Source organism: Colletes latitarsis, chromosome 7, assembly GCF_051014445.1.
Source record: "Colletes latitarsis isolate SP2378_abdomen chromosome 7, iyColLati1, whole genome shotgun sequence".
NCBI lineage: Eukaryota > Metazoa > Arthropoda > Insecta > Hymenoptera > Colletidae > Colletes > Colletes latitarsis.
In genome coordinates, this window is record NC_135140.1 from 11,807,708 (window position 1) to 11,828,049 (window position 20,342).

General features: G+C 32.7%; 3 protein-coding genes across 7 annotated transcripts; 1 reads left to right on the forward strand and 2 right to left on the reverse strand.

The window, feature by feature from the left end:
* The first annotated feature begins 2,185 nt into the window (after nt 1-2,185).
* LOC143343999 (venom acid phosphatase Acph-1) lies at nt 2,186-8,304 on the forward strand. Of its 4 annotated transcripts, none has more exons than XM_076769521.1 (7): nt 2,186-2,234; nt 4,497-4,549; nt 5,691-5,795; nt 5,873-6,138; nt 6,936-7,092; nt 7,347-7,676; nt 7,877-8,304. In XM_076769521.1, exons 4-7 carry the CDS (start codon nt 5,882-5,884, stop codon nt 8,072-8,074), a joined length of 942 nt encoding a protein of 313 aa, XP_076625636.1. In that variant the 5' UTR covers nt 2,186-2,234; nt 4,497-4,549; nt 5,691-5,795; nt 5,873-5,881; the 3' UTR covers nt 8,075-8,304. The 4 variants fall into 4 exon arrangements, with proteins under 4 accessions (XP_076625636.1, XP_076625635.1, XP_076625634.1 ...); XM_076769520.1 differs by lacking the exon at nt 2,186-2,234 and adding an exon at nt 3,614-3,751; XM_076769519.1 differs by lacking the exon at nt 2,186-2,234 and adding an exon at nt 4,093-4,156.
* Nucleotides 8,305-8,441: 137 nt separating this feature from the next.
* Nucleotides 8,442-13,299, reverse strand: LOC143344001 (venom acid phosphatase Acph-1). The gene is made up of 7 exons (XM_076769523.1): nt 12,945-13,299; nt 12,274-12,469; nt 11,824-11,999; nt 10,481-10,727; nt 9,953-10,079; nt 9,542-9,744; nt 8,442-8,832 (listed from the first exon to the last, which is right to left on the reverse strand). The coding sequence occupies exons 2-7, from the start codon at nt 12,463-12,465 to the stop codon at nt 8,653-8,655; spliced, it is 1,125 nt and encodes a 374-aa protein (XP_076625638.1). The 5' UTR covers nt 12,466-12,469; nt 12,945-13,299; the 3' UTR covers nt 8,442-8,652.
* A 1,542-nt stretch (nt 13,300-14,841) lies between these two features.
* Acph-1 (venom acid phosphatase) lies at nt 14,842-18,945 on the reverse strand. 2 transcript variants are annotated; one of them, XM_076769515.1, is made up of 7 exons: nt 18,782-18,945; nt 18,349-18,475; nt 17,447-17,557; nt 16,865-17,130; nt 16,140-16,423; nt 15,804-16,012; nt 14,842-15,586 (listed from the first exon to the last, which is right to left on the reverse strand). In XM_076769515.1, exons 2-7 carry the CDS (start codon nt 18,457-18,459, stop codon nt 15,320-15,322), a joined length of 1,248 nt encoding a protein of 415 aa, XP_076625630.1. In that variant the 5' UTR covers nt 18,460-18,475; nt 18,782-18,945; the 3' UTR covers nt 14,842-15,319. The 2 variants fall into 2 exon arrangements, with proteins under 2 accessions (XP_076625630.1, XP_076625631.1); XM_076769516.1 differs by having other exon boundaries at nt 18,771-18,945.
* Nucleotides 18,946-20,342: the final 1,397 nt, after the last annotated feature.

The window sequence follows — 20,342 nt, forward strand, 5'->3', positions numbered from 1 at the left end:
AAACCAAACAAGGAACCAGTAGTAAAATATGGAACGGGACCAGAGAAGTAAAAGCAAGATGTAACCCAACATTCAAGCCCAACAGACGTTTGAAGGTCAAAAAAGAAATTAGACAGGAAAGATTCAGAATTCTTTCACTACTGGTCACTACTGGTCACTACTGGTCACTACTGATCACTGATGGTCAGTATTGGTGACTAGAGTTGACCAGTGCTCGTCCAGTGGTCAGTAGTGATGAGTAAAGGTGGAGCGCAGAACCACGAGGTTCCGTCACGTCCGCTAGCCTGGAAAAGAAAGAGAGCCTCAGGCAGAAGAGTTCAAGGGGTGGGGAAGACCGACCTTGGCGAGTTCACCAATCAATTAACGGTTAATCGTGCCTTTGACCGAAAAATGAATATTCTATGCAAAATAGTATTAAAACCAATTATTTATACAACCCACGCTATCGAGCATTATTTAAACTATTGTCTGATGTTAATTAATAATTATTGCAAACAATAGGTATGAAAATGTGGACAAATTCGAGGAGACTGAAAGTTTCTTTGAATTTCTGTCGAGAGCCAAGGTCGTACATCACGTATTCATTTCTTCGATCTTTTGTCCTTTATACGATACTTTCTTTTGTATAAGTTTTCATCTTTCATTTCTTATCAGTAAATTATACAGGATTTTAACAACGATACGTAAACTACGTCACTAAAATCGTAAAACAATATGTTGCAACACCCAACAAAACATGCATTAATGCACACGAAGAGAAGTTGTGTATTTTGGATTGTAAATTTGGAAAATATTCAAGCATCGAGGGGTTTAATCTCGATACATGCGAGAACAACACTCGTGTCGGCCAATTGGAACGTTTTAAAAATATTAAAATGATTATAAATATTATATTGAAAAATTTCAAATCGTTCTGGAAAAATTATTTTCGTTTACGGGGGTCAATTAGAATCGTTTTTGGTAATAGACATATCCTTGAAATCCTATGTATTTTCGAGAAAAACAATTCTCGTCGAGGTTATCCTAGGTAGGAATCGCGATTGTAAAAGAAATACAATAAACATTCCAAACTACCGTTTTTCTTTTGATGCTGTGCGAAACATACACGTGGTATACGAATAGACCTTCCACCTTATGGACTTTGATGACCCAATCTGACTGCCATACCGAGTTATTTTTTAAATAAATAAGGATTTTCGATGTAGTTGTCAACGAGGTACATCCTACCATATTTTAATAATCTTGAAATCTTTAAATAATCTTAATCGATTGATGTCCAATGATGGACCGTACAGCTTTCATACCGTTAAAAAATAATAAAATTTCTGAAATTTCATTTTCTGTCTCACTTCCTCTTGTGTTCATTTCTAAATCTGTTGGTAACGTTGCGAGTGACACGGAAATGGTAATGGGGCTCTAGAGCCCCAGAGAATCGGGCCGAAAAAATACATTAAGTGATAGGTCTACTCGTATACCTCGTCTGTGATATTATGGTCGCTTTCTATAACCTGTTGATAACGTTGCGAATGATACTAAAAGAATAATGGGATCTAGAGCTACACGGAAATGGGGCGAAAAAGTACATTGGTCACAGACGAGATGAGAATGGATTCATGGACTTCTGTGGCCCAATCTGACTGGCATACCGAAGCAAAGGAGATGATTTTAGCGTCCTCTTCTCATGGATGACGATCAGTTGAGAAACTATTCACTGAATTAGTGTTGATGGGCAACAACTGTAGTTCGTGCGTATGTACATATATGTGAGCTGATTAGGAAGGGATTGGAAAAGGTAATTCAGTGTTATCAGACGGTAGATCGGTGTACAAAGGAAACTCCCCCTCCACTTAAACACACTAATGCATAGCCACCTTGTATGTGAGCTCTGGTGCGTCGTATAGCTTCGGAGATTCGAGAAAGAAGGCGAATGTAAGTCTTCCCTTCTTGCTCTCAATAGAGCTGAAATCCGATCTCGCGTCACCGGCACACGATTTCACACACAAAATTGCAAATTTTTCTGGAAATCTGTTAGACACCTCTGTGATAATTTCATTAATCGATTGATTTCGGTACAGCTTTCATTACGTTAAAAAATAAAAGAATTCCTATAATTTCGTTTCCTGTTTCACTTCTAGGTACTTGTGTTCATTTTTATAATCTGTTGGTAACGTTGCGAGTGACACGAAACTGGTAATGGAACTCTAGAATCCTAGAGAAATGGACCGACAAAATACGTATGTATGTGCATTGTATGTCTATTCGTATACCTGGTCTGTAATTGGACGTAACGTCTATTTGTATAGCTCATCCGTATAGTTAATCCGTATACACCTCTTAAATGCCCTAACCTACCTCACCTATTACTGTTACGTGCAGGAGATCCACTAAACTCTTCCTGGTTTCCATGACGTTATGTAAGAAATAGTTTTCACGCGTATGCGCGAAAAATTGCGGCAGATTTAACTAGTTCCGTCTCTAATATACGTTGCCTGCAGTTATATCACAAACACAACTTTCCTACGTGTGCTATCTTTATCGATTACGATGGACGAGTTTAACATGATTAAGAGCATATTCGAAACTGTGTCTAGGGAAATTTTCCTTTATGAAGGGAAAACGATGCTAAACTAAAACATAATTACTGATTACTTATTTTCTAATATAAAATATAATATTTAAACAGTGATCGACATGGTATCGAATACTTGTTCTCACTCTTTTTTCGATGATATAATTGTATCACACTTTTGAAGAGTTTAAAATTATTTAGAAATAGCTAAATGGACTTCAACAATCTAGCTACATCCTTGACTATGACTTTTCTTATCGCAAAATGTTATTATCACTATTCACTTGTTATCACTATCATTCAATGTATTAGAAACCAATAGGATGATCTTATTCTTTATCTGTGATATGATTGACGAATCTGCGAAAAGAGCGCCAAATCTGACATTTACAAAATACTTGTCGATTTACAAATTCAGAGAAACGATAATTTTGTTAGAATTTGTGAAATATCTAGAAAGTGAAAGGTGTGTAATGAAATTTCTATTCTCTTATGCACACAACAATTTAACTGTCCTTGATTTTTTGTCTCTTTCCAAACAATTATACTAACGAAGAATTCGGAGATTTCGGCATTTATCGTGTCCATTTTATTCCCGATGTATGTTCCTACTGATGAATTCAATTAAAATTGGAAATGTAAAATGAAAGAGGCAATATACGTACGCGTAACAATTAAAAGAAAGTTTCACAGATGCGATAACGTTTGAAATATATGCGTGTAAACATTGTTTGTTTCTAATAAATTTGTGACTGTCGCGTGATTGAACCGTTAAATAGCAGGTTGATGCAATTGCATGACGAATTTCAAAATCTAAGAAAAGAATATGACATAGGAGATAACAGTGTGTTTCGTATCACAAACATAATACCATATTTATTACTTAAGAGCTTACTATAATCGCCAGGATGTGTTCAGTTAGTCATAGAATTTCCTATGTTCGGAGTTAAAACTAGCGATTTCAACCTTTCGCGGTTAGTTTTATACTTCTGATTCATTTAAGTACCGATTACGTAGCGTTCTATCGATGCCGAGCGTGGAATATATTAGTGACCCAACGGATTATTGCTCGTGTCAACGTGATTCCGTAGTTATTCTCAAACAATCTCAACCGTCTTTCGTTACATAACGGTGCAACAGTGTATTTAAATACAAGTTCAAAGGTCACTTACTACGATATGAGTACGTAACGTCTAAATGTGTAACATCGACGCATGAAATGTTTCATTGCACACTGAAATTTCGTACAATTCGTTATTAAAAATCTGTTTGATTATGTAATTGTCTTCCTGCACCTTGAACGTAAATTCTAAGTGGTGCTGCCAACTTTTAAACAAATACGCACACATACACGTCTATACAGTGTCTAATTAAATCTATCACGCGATTTTGTTAACGCGCGAACTTATTTGAATTTAATCATCGTCACGACCAATGATACTTAAGAACAAAATAATATCAACCGTCGGCATTTTAATCGAAACTCATTTAAAATGGTGACGGTCGGTATTGTCACTATCAGTATTGTCGCTATTATATAATATTCTATTGACTGTTTAACCATGAGTTGCTATTCTCGTCTTCATCGTACGTTACAATTTTAGTCTAAGATTTCACTGACGCATATTGGTTATAACCTATTTCTCCATATCGTGCGAAAATGTTAATAAGTGCAATATTTTCATTTTATATATGTATATCATTCTGAAAAAGAACAATCGAATATAAGCTACAATATCAGTCTTCGGGTCATAAGTTGTCACATGTAGAGGTCCAGCGTTGCTTCGCGTTAAAGTGAAACGCTGTTACTGTCGTACAGCCAAACGTATCGAGCATAATTCGAAACTTTCACATTTCAAATCACATTTCCTGTTCCCTAATATGACTGACAGAAAATTAATTGTAACGGTACTTATTCTTATCTTAGGTTTATCTCTACACTCGACGAAAACAGAATTTCGAGTGGAATTAGTACAAGTGGTAAGTACACATTTTGTTTTAATTTTTATAATCGTTTGTACAAATAGAAACAATAATTTAAGTTTTTTCATTATACACTCCGAATCATTCAGATCCGTTGACTTCAGCATTGTTTTCATGGCTCGATCCTATCAAAGCTAAATATAACAGTTTCGATGATTTTATTTACTTTGTTTCGTTATAATATTCTTAGATGACACTTTACTTTGTTAGGCTTACTAGGTTTTTGCAATTCGTTTAGTTTAAATAAAAAATTCTACTTTAATTTATTTCCCCAAATACAACAGTGTATATTTTAAATTCTAATATATATTTCGTCATCTTTGTTTACATTACATTTTAAAGCAGGGATAATATCGATTACGGTTCTTAAAACAGTTATAGAGAACATTTATTTTATTTATATTATACAGGGTGTTCGGCCACCCTTGGGAAAAATTTTAATGGGAGATTCTAGAGGCCAAAATAAGACGAAAATGAAGAATACCAATTTGTTGATGGAGGCTTCGTTAAAAAGTTATTAACAATTAAATTAAAAAATTTCAAATCGTTCTGGAAAAATTATTTTCGGTTGCGAGAGTCAATTACAATCATTTTTGGTGAATACACATAACTCCGAAATCCTACCCACTTTCTAGAAAAAAATTCGAGAATGTGAAATTTTTCGACGAAAAAAAAAAATTTCAAATCGTTCTAAAAAAATTATATGTAGTTACAGGGGTCAATTACAAGCATTTTCGGTGAATAGACATACCCTCGAAATCCTAAGCACTTTCGAGAAAAAAAATTCCTTTCCAAAAATCTAATTAGGTGCCTAAATTTTTTTCAATGAACACCCTGTATATTAGTAAAACATATTAAGTAATACAATTCAACGTGAAATAGATAATTTACTAAAGGATCGAAGATTTAAATCTTCGCCAAATATTTCATTTTATCGGTATAATAATAAGAATAAATCACAAGAATCTCAAACATTAGATAAGGTGACTTAGCCTCCCGCGCGCCTAAGTGTGGAAAGATTGTTGTCTTACCTAAATGCAGATATAATAGATGATATTTGAATCGTCAAATTAAATTGTTATGACAGGCACTGATTTCCAATGGATTTTTTCCTCTGAAATTGTCAAAATTTCGTTAGTTATTCAGGCATGGAGAACGAACACCGCGCCAGAAAGAATTGGTCCCGAACAATCTTCATAATGTGTCGACGTATGAGCCCTGGGGCCTCGGGCAGCTGACAAATGTATACACACGTAACAAGAATAGATCGCGTGTAAGTAGAAAATGGGAATATAGATAACCAATGTCATTCATTTGCAGCAAGGAAAAATGAGAGAATATCGTATAGGAAAAATGTTACGAGATCGTTATAACAAATTCTTAGGCGATATTTATCATCCTAGTGACGTGTACGCTTACAGCACGGACATGGACCGAACGAAAATGTCTCTTCAATTAGTCTTGGCTGCACTCTATCATCCGTCTCCAACGCAAAAGTGGAACAAAGACTTGTCGTGGATGCCTATACCGATACATTACATGCCAGAGAAAGTGGACAATATAATGAAGCCAGATTTCTCTCCAGTGTATGTGTCTTACAGCCCAGATGAACTGTGTTTGCTGCAATTTTTATAGGGGACGCGAGTTTTAGGGGGGATTCCCGTGCAATAGCGCTAGAATAAAACTTTCCTTTTTCATTTCATTCGTCAAGAATTAAAAGTTCTATTGTACTAGACTTCTAGGAACATAAAGAGAGACCCTCAAACTGTACGAAAATATGTTTTTAGTCCATTTTTTATTATCATTTAAATAGTAGCTAAGTCTTGTAATCTTATCCGCCGATGTAATCATAGTTGGTGTACAACGTAGAGATAAGAACGCAACAAACGAAAAATTTTCTGAAAGCTGGTTGAATTAAACAAAAAATATAACATTTTGAGGAAAAGTTTTTTTTTTGATATAAAAATTTTGTCTTCAAAATGTTATAATTTTTAAAGTTTTCTATATTTTTTGTCTAAAATAGGTTCAGTGTCAATGGGAACTAACCATCTTTAAGAACATTTTTCGTTTGTTGCATTCTGATCTCTATGATGGATGCTACTATTTAATAAAAGGTAATAAAAAATGGACCAAAAAGATATTTTCATATAGTTTAAGGGTGTTTCTTCGTGTTCCTAAAAGTCTAGTATAATAGAACTTTTAATTCTGTATGAAAAAATTAAAAAGAAACTTTAATTTTAATGCTGTTACACGAGAATCTCCCTTTAAGTGAAACGGAACTGAAAGTAATTCGTAAAAGCAAGAAACATCAGATTATTTGCTTAGATACACCTTTTGTTAGATTGCTAGATAAATTAAAATTGTAAGAAATATTTTATTACAGGTATTTGAACGAGCTACAGACAGTGAGAAAATCAGAAGAGGTTCTTAAAAAAGCCTCAGTGTTCAGCGATTTATTCAAGTTTCTGTCTGAGAAAACTAGCATAAGTATTACTAGAACGAACGAGGTGTACGAAATTTATAATTTGCTGGTAGCACAGGTACAGTTAATCGTTTAGAAATAATTTAAGATTATTCTGTCACGTTAAAAAGTAAGTTTCTTTTTACATTTTTTGCAAAATACGGTGGTTCTGTTCACTGTTTTATTTATCTTTCGAGAATGCACACAAATCTTTTTACATTTTGTTTGGTAAAGAATGCTTATTTTTTCGATCGAATTTGTAGGAGATACTTTTAATACTTGCATCGTTTCAATGTGTTCGTTCGTGTTAAATTTATCGAAATGATTTTGCAGAAAAGCATGAATCTGGTAATGCCGGAATGGTGCACCGACGATGTCTACAAAAAGATTCAGGACGTTGTTAGACTGGAGTACGCGATTCGTTCTTACACGTCGCTAATGAGACGACTGAACGGTGGCGCACTTATCAAAAGATTTATCGATAACATAAAACGTAACGAAGATAGCGCTACGCCACGGAAGATTTACTTGTATAGCGGTCACGAAACGAATATCGCAGGATTCGTGAGAGCGCACAATGTCACTGTGCCGGATCTGCCAATGTATGGTTGTGCAATCATATTTGAAAAATTGAGCGACGCATCTGGCAAGCACTTTATTAGGGTAATTCATTCAGAAAGGCGTTTCGATGCATGATATCATTGAGAAAAGAAAAACGTACCGCTTACAATAAGGAATGGATCAGCTAAATTGATCAAATCAATTATTTCTTTGGCTAGTGAACAAATCAAAATTCCTTTTATCGTGGATAAAAAAAATTATCATGTTTTTCAGCCAAATTGAATTATTTCATGTGTTTCTAGATGATTCTATGGACCGGAAGTACGGAGGAGTTGATACCTTACAAATTCCCTGGCTGTGACGAGATCTGTCCAATCGATAAGTATATCGAGTTAGTACAAAATGTCATTCCATCGGAAGAAGAAATGAATCATATATGGGATTATATATCAAAAAAAGAACTTTGCAAACTGTACGAAGAGAAATTGAATCCTAACTAAAATGTCCAAAAATTTGTCCAAGAATTCTTTTCTTAAATTAAGGTAATGAAACATTTACGTAAACGATATAAAAATTGGCACACAATAGAGACGAATATATTTTAATTAATAATGTTCGTATCAGAACGTTATTTCAACAGTATTACCACAAATCGGTAATAAAATGTACATGTGTAGAATAGAGAAACGTAGAAGCTAATGAATAAAATTTTTAAAAACAAAAATAGAAACACTTTAATACTTGATTTGTGTGTATATTATGAACTAAATTGTGCATATGCGTGTGTATCAAAGAGTTGCGGGATCCATTTGGGAATTGGACAATTTCAGTCAAGATCTGTTTTAGAGAAATGATTTATTAAAAATATTCATTTTATTTTTTATGTACCTCCTTTAGCCATACGTTCTGAGAGACAGATAGAAAAATTGATTTTACTATTTCTCCTTTTTCATCCTTTAAAAATAATTCCTAAAGAATTTATTGTTGAATTACAAATAAATTATTTGTATTAAATATTTGATAAATATTTACAAATAAATAATGTTAAATAAATAAATATTAGATAAATAGTATCGTTTCAATAGTTAGATTGTTGTTTTATTGCTGAATTAATTTCGTTGGTATTTCCACATAACGCTGCTATATCTTTAGGTATTATCGGTGCTACGAAGTTTTTGAATTTGTCCAACGAGCACATTTCTTTACCACAGCCGGGTAATTTCAAAATTCTTAAATTATCGTTATTTCTGTAAAGTATCTGCGAACAATGAAAAAAAAAACAAAAAGTACAAATTATAGAAATATCTTCTTGATCGCTCACAGTAACAAAAATTTATTATTCCGAAGATCAATTTGAAATGGTTTTAAATTATTTGTGTAACAAGCAGTAATTTTCACGTGGAGAAGATGTACAGAAGATATGAAATTATTGCTATGCCAGAAAATATGTAGTTTATCTTTTATAGACAATTATACAAGGCGTTCGCCACCTCTGGGAAAAATTTTAATGGGAGATTTTAAAGGCCAAAATAAGGCGAAAATCAAGAATATCAATTTGTTGATTGAGGCTTCGTTAACAAGTTATTAAAAAATTTAATTAAAAAATTTTCAATTATTCACGGAAAAATTATTTTCGGTTGAGGGGGTTAATTGCAATCATTTTTGGTCATTAGACATACTCTCGAAATCCTACCCACTTTCTAGAAAAAAATTCAGTACGGACGGAACTTTAAACGTTAATAACTGTTTAACGAAGCCTCCATCAACAAATTAGTATTCTTGATTTTCGTCTTAATTTGGACTCTAGAATCTGCCATTAAAATTTTTCCCAGGGGTGGCCGAATACTCTCTATAAAATTAACGGTACATAGAAGTAAAAAAATGAATAGAAAATATTTACAGTCTAATTATTTTAGTATGATGGTAAATACAGTAGCAATTACTAATTAATATATTTATTACATTACCTGCACGTAATACTTATTATTGACTTCGTGTAATTCAAACATCACAGTACTACTGTAGGAAGGAATTTCGTAGTCGAAATTGTCCAATACTACGAGTATAGCCGCAATATTTAATTCATGGCCAGCATACATAAATGCTTTTCGCGTATCGATCTGATTTAAATAGTTATCTATGTTTTTCAACCATTCGCGAATCCATATTCCTATTGAACATAATAATCAAATATTACATAAAATATGTACGTAAATAGGTTTGCACTATATGGTAACAGATACTGTTACAATAAATATTTTGGTATATAAATATGTCGTCAATGAGTAAATAATATTTAATATTTTAGAAAATTATTTCATGAAAAATTGTCAAATTAAAAATAATCGTTTAACGTATATTAATGATTTTAAACTTACCACCTAATAGTTGTTTTAATTCCGGAGTACGAGTCCGAATTAGAATGTCATACGTGGCAAGTTCATCCAATCTTCCATCTGGGAAAACCTTTTTTGTCCACTCGGGCAATTTTAAACCAATATCTCTCTAAAATATTAATAATATGCAAATAAATAGGTTTACTTATAGTTCCCTATCTCATGGAATACTAAAAAAAGGTAAAGATTCATACTATTTCTAATACGATTTATACGTATACATATATTTCGACCAAAAGGTGCATTTTAACACATTTACGCTTAAATAGTTAATATGTGAATTTTCAATGATGTGATAATTTCGAAAAATGTATCTGTCTACAGGTCACCAAGCTGTTAAGTCTTTTGTTTATTCCAACAAATCACATCTCGAGCAAACACCATTCGTATTATCGGTGAGATACAGTGTGATTTATGTGCCGGAGTCACATAAAATTGGGTGTATCGTATTCACTCCACTCAGTCGCTTTCATAATGGTCATTTAAATAATACATAAAAATATTATTCACCTGCGCGTACAATGTTTGACGCAAACTAAATGTCCTTTGTTGCGTGATATTACTTCCTGTATGCTCCGACAGGTATCGATAAATATCACTGTTTTCTTTTTCATACCTCACTATATCTTTGTCCGTTTTCTCTACATTATTTCTCCACTTTTTTGCATTTGTACAAAACAGGCCGTTGTAAAGATAATCGGTCGCAAATGGCGGCGCCCATACTGGTATCGGCTGCCAATTTAGATGAGGATTCCACCTGTAATATTTAATCGTTTTATTTTTATCGGTCAATGCTTCTTTACGACGTTATGTCAATTCTTCGTTAAACTTTTGTGTCAATAATCAAAATATTCAGGGTTGTCCAATAACCACAAGCATATAAGTATTTATAGTCCATGTACACGATAATTACTTTGAAAAAGCAAATCGATGTATAATATTAGATCGTCCCATATGTTCGTGACGAGTATTTTACTGCAACTTAAAGCAATATTTTCAAGATATGATGGAATTTTATGGAGAACAGTAAACCTCTTCTCGTTCGATAACTCCCTCCCTTTCTTTGGCGAAGCCAAATGCAGTTCAACACATTTCATTATAATGTTGATATTTCCAAATTGTTTACCCACTAATAAGCCTAGAGATTGTTGTATTTTATTTTTTATAAGGTTTGGTTTTATTATACAGAGTGTTCGATCACCCCTGGGAAAGATTTTAACGGAGGATTTTAGAGGCCAAAATAGGACGAAAATCAAGAATATTTAATAAGAAAACGTTCTGGAAAAATTATTTTCAGTTGCGGGGTTCAATTACAATCATTTTTGGTCATTAAACATATCCTCGAAATCCTACCCACTTTCGAGAAAAAAATTCAGTACGGGCGGAACTTTAAACGTTAATAACTTTTTAACGAAGCCTCCATCAACAAATTATTATTCTTGATTTTCATCTTATTATAGCCTCTAGAATCTCCCATTAAAATTATTCCCATGGTTGGTCGAACCCCCTGTATATACTAACAAAAATATTCATGCAATTCCAAACTTGGAGCTTTGACGCAATATCTGTTTGTTTCAAAGTATGAATTATAGATGTTAGTATGTTTAAAATTTCAAAAATCTCCCGAACTGACAAATTTTGTTTGTTTTCTATTAAATTATACATTTTATCCTCGTCAATTTCAATAATATTAAACAGCACGAACTTATGGCGCGACTTAATAGAGTTGTCCAATGAATATGGATCCAAAGCAATATTAAAATATTATAAGAACATTTAAATTTGTTAAGTATAATACGGTACCTGGTACTTGACTATTGACACAACAGTTAATAAGTGAAAATTAGGTTTACATTTGTTCTTTGCATGGCGGATACATTCCAGCAGCCACGAGTTCTCCGGTCATTACCACTCTCTCTATTTCGTCAGCGCGAAACCATACAATTTCCTTTGAGTAAATTGGCCCTAAGAATTTATCGTATCTTTCTCGAAAGTATTGGCCAAGTTTATACGACGACATTTTACCAGCCTATGCGAATTACAAATTTCTCATAACTTGACTATACTGTCGTAAACTCATGCCCAGTATCGAACTTACATTTTGATTTCCGATTCATTATTTAGCAATGAAATTACGTGCAATAGAAGGAACGATAAGTCAGTTATCTTAGTTAATTTTGAAATTTTAACAAGAACATAATAAACGAAAATGCGATTTACAAAAGCATTTCTAATTATTTTTGTTAATCAAAAATACCAAAGTGACTAATATAATTGTGTAAATAAATGATATGCATATGTACGTTTGTTAGGCTGCCGTATCCTTCTGGTTCGTACGATTTACTGTCATAAGGGTCGTGCGGATAAAACGTCCTTCCTTCCGTAGGCATTCTGTTTCCATGTCTAAATACTGCCTGTACGAGTTTTAGTTCAGCCACGCACGGTTGAAAACAAAATAGACAAGCGAGTATCGTTAAAGTCCCCGCAATGTTCATGTTTCTGGAGATAATAGAGTAATAACAAATAAATAAAAAGCACACGCGTTAACACTTTGATATGGGCGCACGTTTCACGCGATACTTCTTCGTTATCCTCAAAAACATTCGTTAAAATCTACTTCTGAATTATGAATCTACGCTTATCGAAATTCATGGTTAACTTGTGCGGATTTAACTTGAACCATCAACTGATTTTTAAGACGGTTCGTTGATCGATTTGATATGAACAGCCCTTCGAGAATATCACTCGTAAAAATCACAAAAATTTTGCCAAGATAGACACCCATCGAATAAATCACTTTGTGAGAAAAGATTACAGTCGAATTTATTTAGAATAAAAACGCACAAACTTTTCGTTCGACCTGTTAACCCGCGATAACCTACCGTTCGATATTTTAAATTCAGAACAATTTCTGGAACATTGAACTCGCTTTACAAACGCTATAACACGTTTTGATAATTGATTAAATAATTACCTTGTAACAATGCCACGGGAAATGTCTTGCACTGGTTGCACCGAAATGCTGACGTCTCGACGCGCGATGAATAAAGAACGTTTGCTCCGTTCTTACGGCCACTTTACATCTGATTTTATAACCGAGCATATATTTCCATTCGGCCAAGAGTCCACGACCCTCATTAACGCTCTACAAAGTACTTATTTCCTCGAACTCTGACGAACAGTAAACGGAAACGTTCAAAATTCGGATCCGATTCCTGGATAGTCCTTATCTAACGGAATTCAAAAACAGAAATTATAACGTCGAGTCACGAGGAAAAGAAAATCATCGCAGCAGGAAGTGTTTGACGCATGGGTCTTTTTAAGACAGTGACTCGTTGATAGAAGGAGAAAACCGCACGCGATTTTTCAACATAGCAAATTGCAGCACATTACGTAATCGTAACAGCACTAAACAGAACAATGCACTCACAATTTCAATCGTTGCACTTGTGGAACGAATTCTATAAACCGGTATATTTAATTATATTTTTTCAACAAATGAAACTTCCTTAACACGATGTCTATTGTTTTTAATGTTTCATTTGTTTCACCGATACGGTTGGTTCACGGTTATTTAAGGAGGTATTGCTGTCTAGACTGTCAATTTCACGGCCCTTTTTGTGATTTTTTTTTTAATGATAGATAGGCTTTTTTGTACTGAGACTTTGCAGATATATTTATTCGTCTTATAAGCATGTACAATATTTTTTTCATGGAAAAATATTAAAAATCATGGGAATTATAACTTCTTATTTAGTGGCTCTTTTGGAAAAGGTGCTCCAATAACTTCCAGGATTCCAGGTACTTTGAAACAGAGGGGGTTAAAGTATATTCATAAGAAAGGTTGTAGTTATAGCAGAAACTAGGGAGAAGTCAAGTTCTTCAAGTTTCTAATTTCTATTTGTTAATCGTTCTTTTGTCTTTAGCGTATCAAAAAAAATAGTAAAACTTAATATTTTTTTAAATCTCTAGTTCCAACTATAAAGGCGTGTCTGCTGAATATTCTCTCCAAATTTGAAGTCAATCGGTTTGCTAGATCTTGAAATATCATGTAAGCCATTTTAAATGCGTTTTTTAAAACAAGAAGCTATAACTCTCGCAATTTTTAATATTTTTTGATGAAAAAAATACTATACATACCTATAAGACAAATAAATATATCTGCAAAATGTCACTACAAACCAACCTACCTGTCGTTAAAAAAAAAATCACAAAAAAAGGCCGATGAAATGACAGCCTAGACAGCAACTAAAATACAAAGTTATGTTGTTTATTTGCTGAAGCGGAAAATGGATTAGATTCGCTTTTTGCGTGAATTTAAACTTAGCAGGGGCAACTTAGGATATTACTGCTGTGATCTAGAAAGGTCTAGTAAATTAATAACGCGACATTTGGTTGGCAGATTTTGATCGGAAAGAATGATCCGTGTGGTTGACCTAAAAAGACCATAGATAAGCTACAGTCTCGTGTTATCGAATTTAATAAAGATATAATTTCGAGTTTGACGTGGAACAACATAATAGTTTAGATTAAATATTAAATTCTATAACAAACGTGAACGTAAATGTAAATTATTTATATTATGATTCGTGTAAATAAAACATATTCTATACAAAACGATAAAACAATAGTAAAGTTTATAGTATTTTATGAAAATCTTTTTCCTATCGTGTACAAGAACAAGTTTTTAGAAATAATATTATGGAACATTAAAGCTCTACAAGATATGAAATTTATACTTTTTCTTTTTCTAAATTCTTCTTTCAGTTTATAGAAACTAGATTCGACAATATTATGGCATCTTCTTAGATATAAATAATATTTAGCGTTAATTATGAAAAAATTACGATTAAATAATTGCAAAAAACTAATTTCAATTGAATTTGTATAAATTTATTTTGCACATACAAATAATAGGTACATCATATTTCTTCAAAGATGGTTTTGAGCTTTTTCGTTAACGGTACGTTAGTCAGTATTCGTGGGTTAGAAAATAAATAAGTTATTGAATCGATCACGCGTCAAGCATCGCAAGACATTAAGTACAAACCATTATTATTCTAAATAATATTAGAAATTTAAATAAATTTGAATATCATTTTACAATGACTATAATTAGAAATTTATCTTTCCCTATTGTAAATTACAATGAGAAGATATAAACAATTATGTTACGTCGAAATATATAATTTTCTATGTATATTCTCTTTATACATAAAATTTGATAGTAAACGACGAATTTTCCTCGCGCCTATCTGCAACGTTAGGTAACATGCAATTTGAATCAATGATTTTAATTAGTCTTTAATTAATGCAGGATATTGCATTATTCGCACAGTATATGATTTCTTAACAGTTTTCTTTGGTTCGTCGAGGAATAAATTCAACGTCATAGGCTCGTGCTTTTCTTATTAAGTTATAATTATCCAAGTCTATTTCTTCGTTTGATTTTTCATCGACGTAATCTGGCGTTATTCTCTTGTTGCAAACCAATTCTTCCTTGGATGGCATCAGATTCTCAGTAAGTTGCAAGTATTTGTCCAGAGGACACATAATGTCACAACCAGGAAGACGAAGCTCTTCTACTTTCGACGGAATGCCCAAATAATGAAGAATCTGCAAATATGATTCGAATCTCCGTTATAAATAATTCACATTCTGAAGTAACTACGTATAGAAATTGAATCAACTACAACAAAATCTACGACTACGTTTTCGATATAGATTCGATATACACTGACAACGCATAACTGACTTTGAACTCTGACGAGCAGGTAATAAAATAAAAATTTAAGAAGAAAAAGAGATGAATAACTGATAATACTTTACAAACCTTTACGTAATATTTATTATCTAGTTCGTGGAGTTCCATTATCACGGCGCTGGAATATTCGGGTACGTGCGGACGATATACCTGAAGAGCGTGCAAAATGGCGCTGACAACGTTTTCGTGTCCACTGTACAGGTATATCTTCCGTTCGTCCTTTAATGTTCCAGTTATGAAGGCCAGCATGGTTTTCGTGACAAGTCGAAGATACGGTCCTGAAACGCGAATAAGACGAACAGAATCAGAAACTGTGAATAACAATTCTACAATTCCAAAAATAAAGATTTTGTAAAATCGGGATAGGATCAGGGCTAGATCATGAATCAAGGATAGTAGTCTTACCTGCGTAGAGTCTTCTTAACAATGGAGTAGAACAAGCAATGTCGTACGCGAATACAGTTCCATTCCACAGCTCACCATATGGGAATATGTCATGTGTCCACTGTGGCAAAGAAAGTCCCATAGAATGTTCGGCCATTAATAAATGATACATGTAGTACATATCCCACGGTTCTGTTATGTTCCTTCCAGTCCACGTTGTTAATTGTTTCATAAATTTACTATATTTTGCCAATTCTCTGCGTCCCTCGGGTGAATCCAGTACTCTGTCGTATTCAGCTAAATATCTATGGAGAAAATATTATTCATGAAAATTTCAAGATTCACGTTTAAATATTTACAATATTTAACCGTGGAAAATTGTACAAGAATTCTAAAAATTTCAGCAAATAAACATAAAGTGTTGCGGATAAACATAATTTGCATTCGTAACTGCGAAGATAACGAAATTTGCATGTTGTGTTAAGGGGGGATTCCCGTGTAATGGCTCTAAAAATATTTCATATTTAGGAAACCTTTTTTCAAATCTTTATTAATTAGAATTGTACTTTTTTCAGGGTATAAGGAGACATCTTCAAATTACAGGTAACGTTTTCAAATTTGAGTTTAAAATTTTACTAGCTTATTCTTGAAACGCTGTACAAGTTCAATTTATATCTGATTTTCTTTGGCGTTCTACCTTTTCATTTAGTTTGTATATATACATATACCGCTATTTTGGGACTTACTGAGGACACTCTTCTGGAAGAAAGATGTTGTCTTCGTATCGACGTATATACTGTGTGGGGATCGGTTGCCAATTTAATTGTGGGTTCCATTTTTGTTCTGCGTTTGGTTGAAACAGTGCTGCCAGAACGAGTTGCAAAGACATTTTCGTTCTATCGTAATCTGAACTGATACCCCAGACGGAGCGTGGCGTGTAAGTGGAGCCTAAGAACTTCAAATATCTCTGCCTTAGAACTTTTCCCAATTGGTATTCTCGCCTTTTGCCCGACTGTAATGTTTAAAACTTTTTGTGTAACTTTAATTAATTTGTATCAACTTACATACACGCATTTAACTACTGTTTTCAAATTTTATTTCAATTTTACGATCGATCGTGGTATTTATCATTAAAATATATTTAGAAATGCAGATCATCGAAATATTATCACGATACGATTTTTCAAACGGATAGAAATAAATTTATTTTATGTAAAATCCAATACATTTAATGTTAGTAATAGACGGATTAATTATGAGATTTGAACTTTGAATTACCAATAATTTCTCAGAAGATTTCAAATTTTTAAAGAATAATCAAAACTTACGTTAGTTAATTGACCACGACCCATTGGAGCGAAATTGGAATTGAGATAGGGATCGTTCGGATACGTTTCATGATCGCTGTGGTCCGGTGTCCTATCGCCATGTCTAAATAGCTGTGAATTTAAAAATTAATTGAATTTTTTACAACTTGCTTCGTCTTTTTGCAATCGACAGTTCAAAAAATGTTAAACAAAAGAGTCGATAATTATTTCGAAAAAGTTATCAGAAATCTTAGTCCTAATCGTACTGGAACATAATTTTGAGGCGCGTAGTTTTAAATTTATATAGTAATGACATTTTAACTGTTTTATACCTTAATCAAACATAAAATTTCTTTAGTGAATAAATATATCTACTTACGAGACTCTTTTCTTATTAAAACTTGCCAGTGACTCAAATCATATTCAAACACAATAATTATTTCGAAAAAGTTATCAAAAATCTTTCTATCCTAATTATCCTAGTTATCCTAATCGTACTGGAATGTAACTTTGAAGCGCATAGTTTTAAATTTATATAGTAATGACATTTTAACTGTTTTATAATTATATATATTAATACATTATAAAACAGTTAAAATGTCATTACTATATAAATTTGAAACTATGCGCTTCAAAGTTACGTTCCAGTACGATTAGGATAACTAGGATAATATTAATTAATATTAATATTAATGTTTGATTAAACAGTTTTATAAAATATTATAAAACTGTTTAAACAAACATAAAATTTCTTTAGTGAATAAATATATATACTAACGAGACCCTTCTGTTATTAAAACTTGTCAAGTGACTAAAATCATATCCCAACACGATTAGGGTTAAATAAAAATATACGATTTTCATTTTGACTGGACGTTTTGCACCTAGAAAACGTGCTAAAAATAAATAACCGTGTTTCTTACCACGTTCACTTGACGAAGTTCTGCATCAACGGACGTGACACAAATTATTGCTGCTAAACCAATGATTACAAACATTGGTAAGGAACGCTTACAACCACTAAACGAAATCATCTTAGAAATTGTTCTCCTGTAACGAACAACATTTCGATAAGATTAATTTTATTTTAGAAACTTTATAGAGAAACTTCATTTTCGTTTATCAATTAAATAAACGAGATTGTAGTGCTCTCGTACATATTACAATAATTTGCACTGAACGTTTTTGGTAAACCATTTTTTTTTTAATAAATTCGTTTCGAGTTAAAACATTCAAAGATTAAGTGCTCAATTTGTTTACGAATAAAGAATGTCTTCGAATTATTTCAGTTGCTCTTATTCGAGTAATATTTTTTTTATTTTTCAGATAGTCAATTGAAATGTACCATTTCCTTACGTTTCAACTACTTAAATAAATTGACTCCGGTGCACTATGTAGGAAATAATTAACAATACTGATGTTACGTTTGTCAGACTTAGCGAAGCACTGGCTATATTGTCGATGTGCAACTGATTTTAAAGGAGAGTAATACGTCAAAGGAACATGTCTTTCCTTAGAACGGTTTATCAATGATTTTGGTGTCAGTAAAATACAGTGCAAAACGAGAGCCCCCTTCTAGGCGCGTCTAGAATCACATGTTTTTTTTTATCGCATAATTACGCACGGAACGATAAGAAAAAGGAAAACCTAGTAAGGATTTTCGTTCTAATGACGCATCAAATATCCCTAAAGTATACAAAATGTGGATCACCCGCGTTTATTAGAAACATGGTAATCACAGATACAGTTCACGCTGGAGAATATTTCCCATTAGATCATTCTTCTCTTTTCCTAGTTGAATCATTTAACTTGGTAATCTTCGATAACTCGGAAATTATTCGCCCGATAGGAAAATATTTCGAATAAAAATTACATGGTATTAAGAATGCCGTGTAACTTAATAATTAGTTATTTCTTGTTTTATCATTTTTATAAGTTTCAACGGTTCTGTAAGTTGCATGAATACAAGCATTAATATGTAACGTTGAAGCAGAAATGGAATTATTCGGTAGAATAGTATAATGGATACAATATGGCGAAGTTAATTGTCGACACATAGATTATACGTTAATAATTATCTTCTATTAAATTATCTTTTTACATATTTCTATACGTGTATACTACACAAAAGTGATTGTACGTTAAATAGATTGTAAATACATTCTCCTTGAATCAAAATTACTGTGAAATCGCTGAACAATGTTTGTAAATAATTTCTTTGGTCGTTTCAACAATTTCATCGCACATAATGATGCGAACGTAACCAATGCAATGCCACTGAGTCTTACAAGTATATATAATAGTTAATAATGATGACAAGTGATAACTTAGGGGACACCGTTTCACGTAACATGTAATTTTCAAGATAATAACTCGATGGCCATCGTTATCGTTGCAAATGAACATGAGAATTATATGGCGGGTATTAATGTTGATACTACAACCGATATGTAATTTTCTTGTAATAATTTTTTATCTATTAAAAAGAAGAGAAAAAAAGTTATTCATAGACATTTAACAACTTAATTTTAAGTTGTTCGAGAATCAAATTTACCCAACTTTGTTTCGACAAATTATTTTTACTTTAGCGTAAAACGGTTTGAGTTCCTTCATTATTGGTTGCTATCGAACCAGTTAAATAAAGTAAAAAACTTTCATAATAATAGCGTACAGTTACTTGGGAACTACCTCTTAAACATAATATTTAAACTAACTTTACAAACAATCTCGTGAAAACAACAAACGTTCAGGTAAGCTTTGGAACGAATGAAATCGTGTAACTACGAATTAAATCATTAAACCGAAAAATCTGCCGTTCTATCTAAACGATGTTTATCGTGCGCAAGATTATCGATAAGCCGACAAATTTATACGAAAAGTTAGCAATTTTACGGAAGTAATCACGCAGTTACATAAA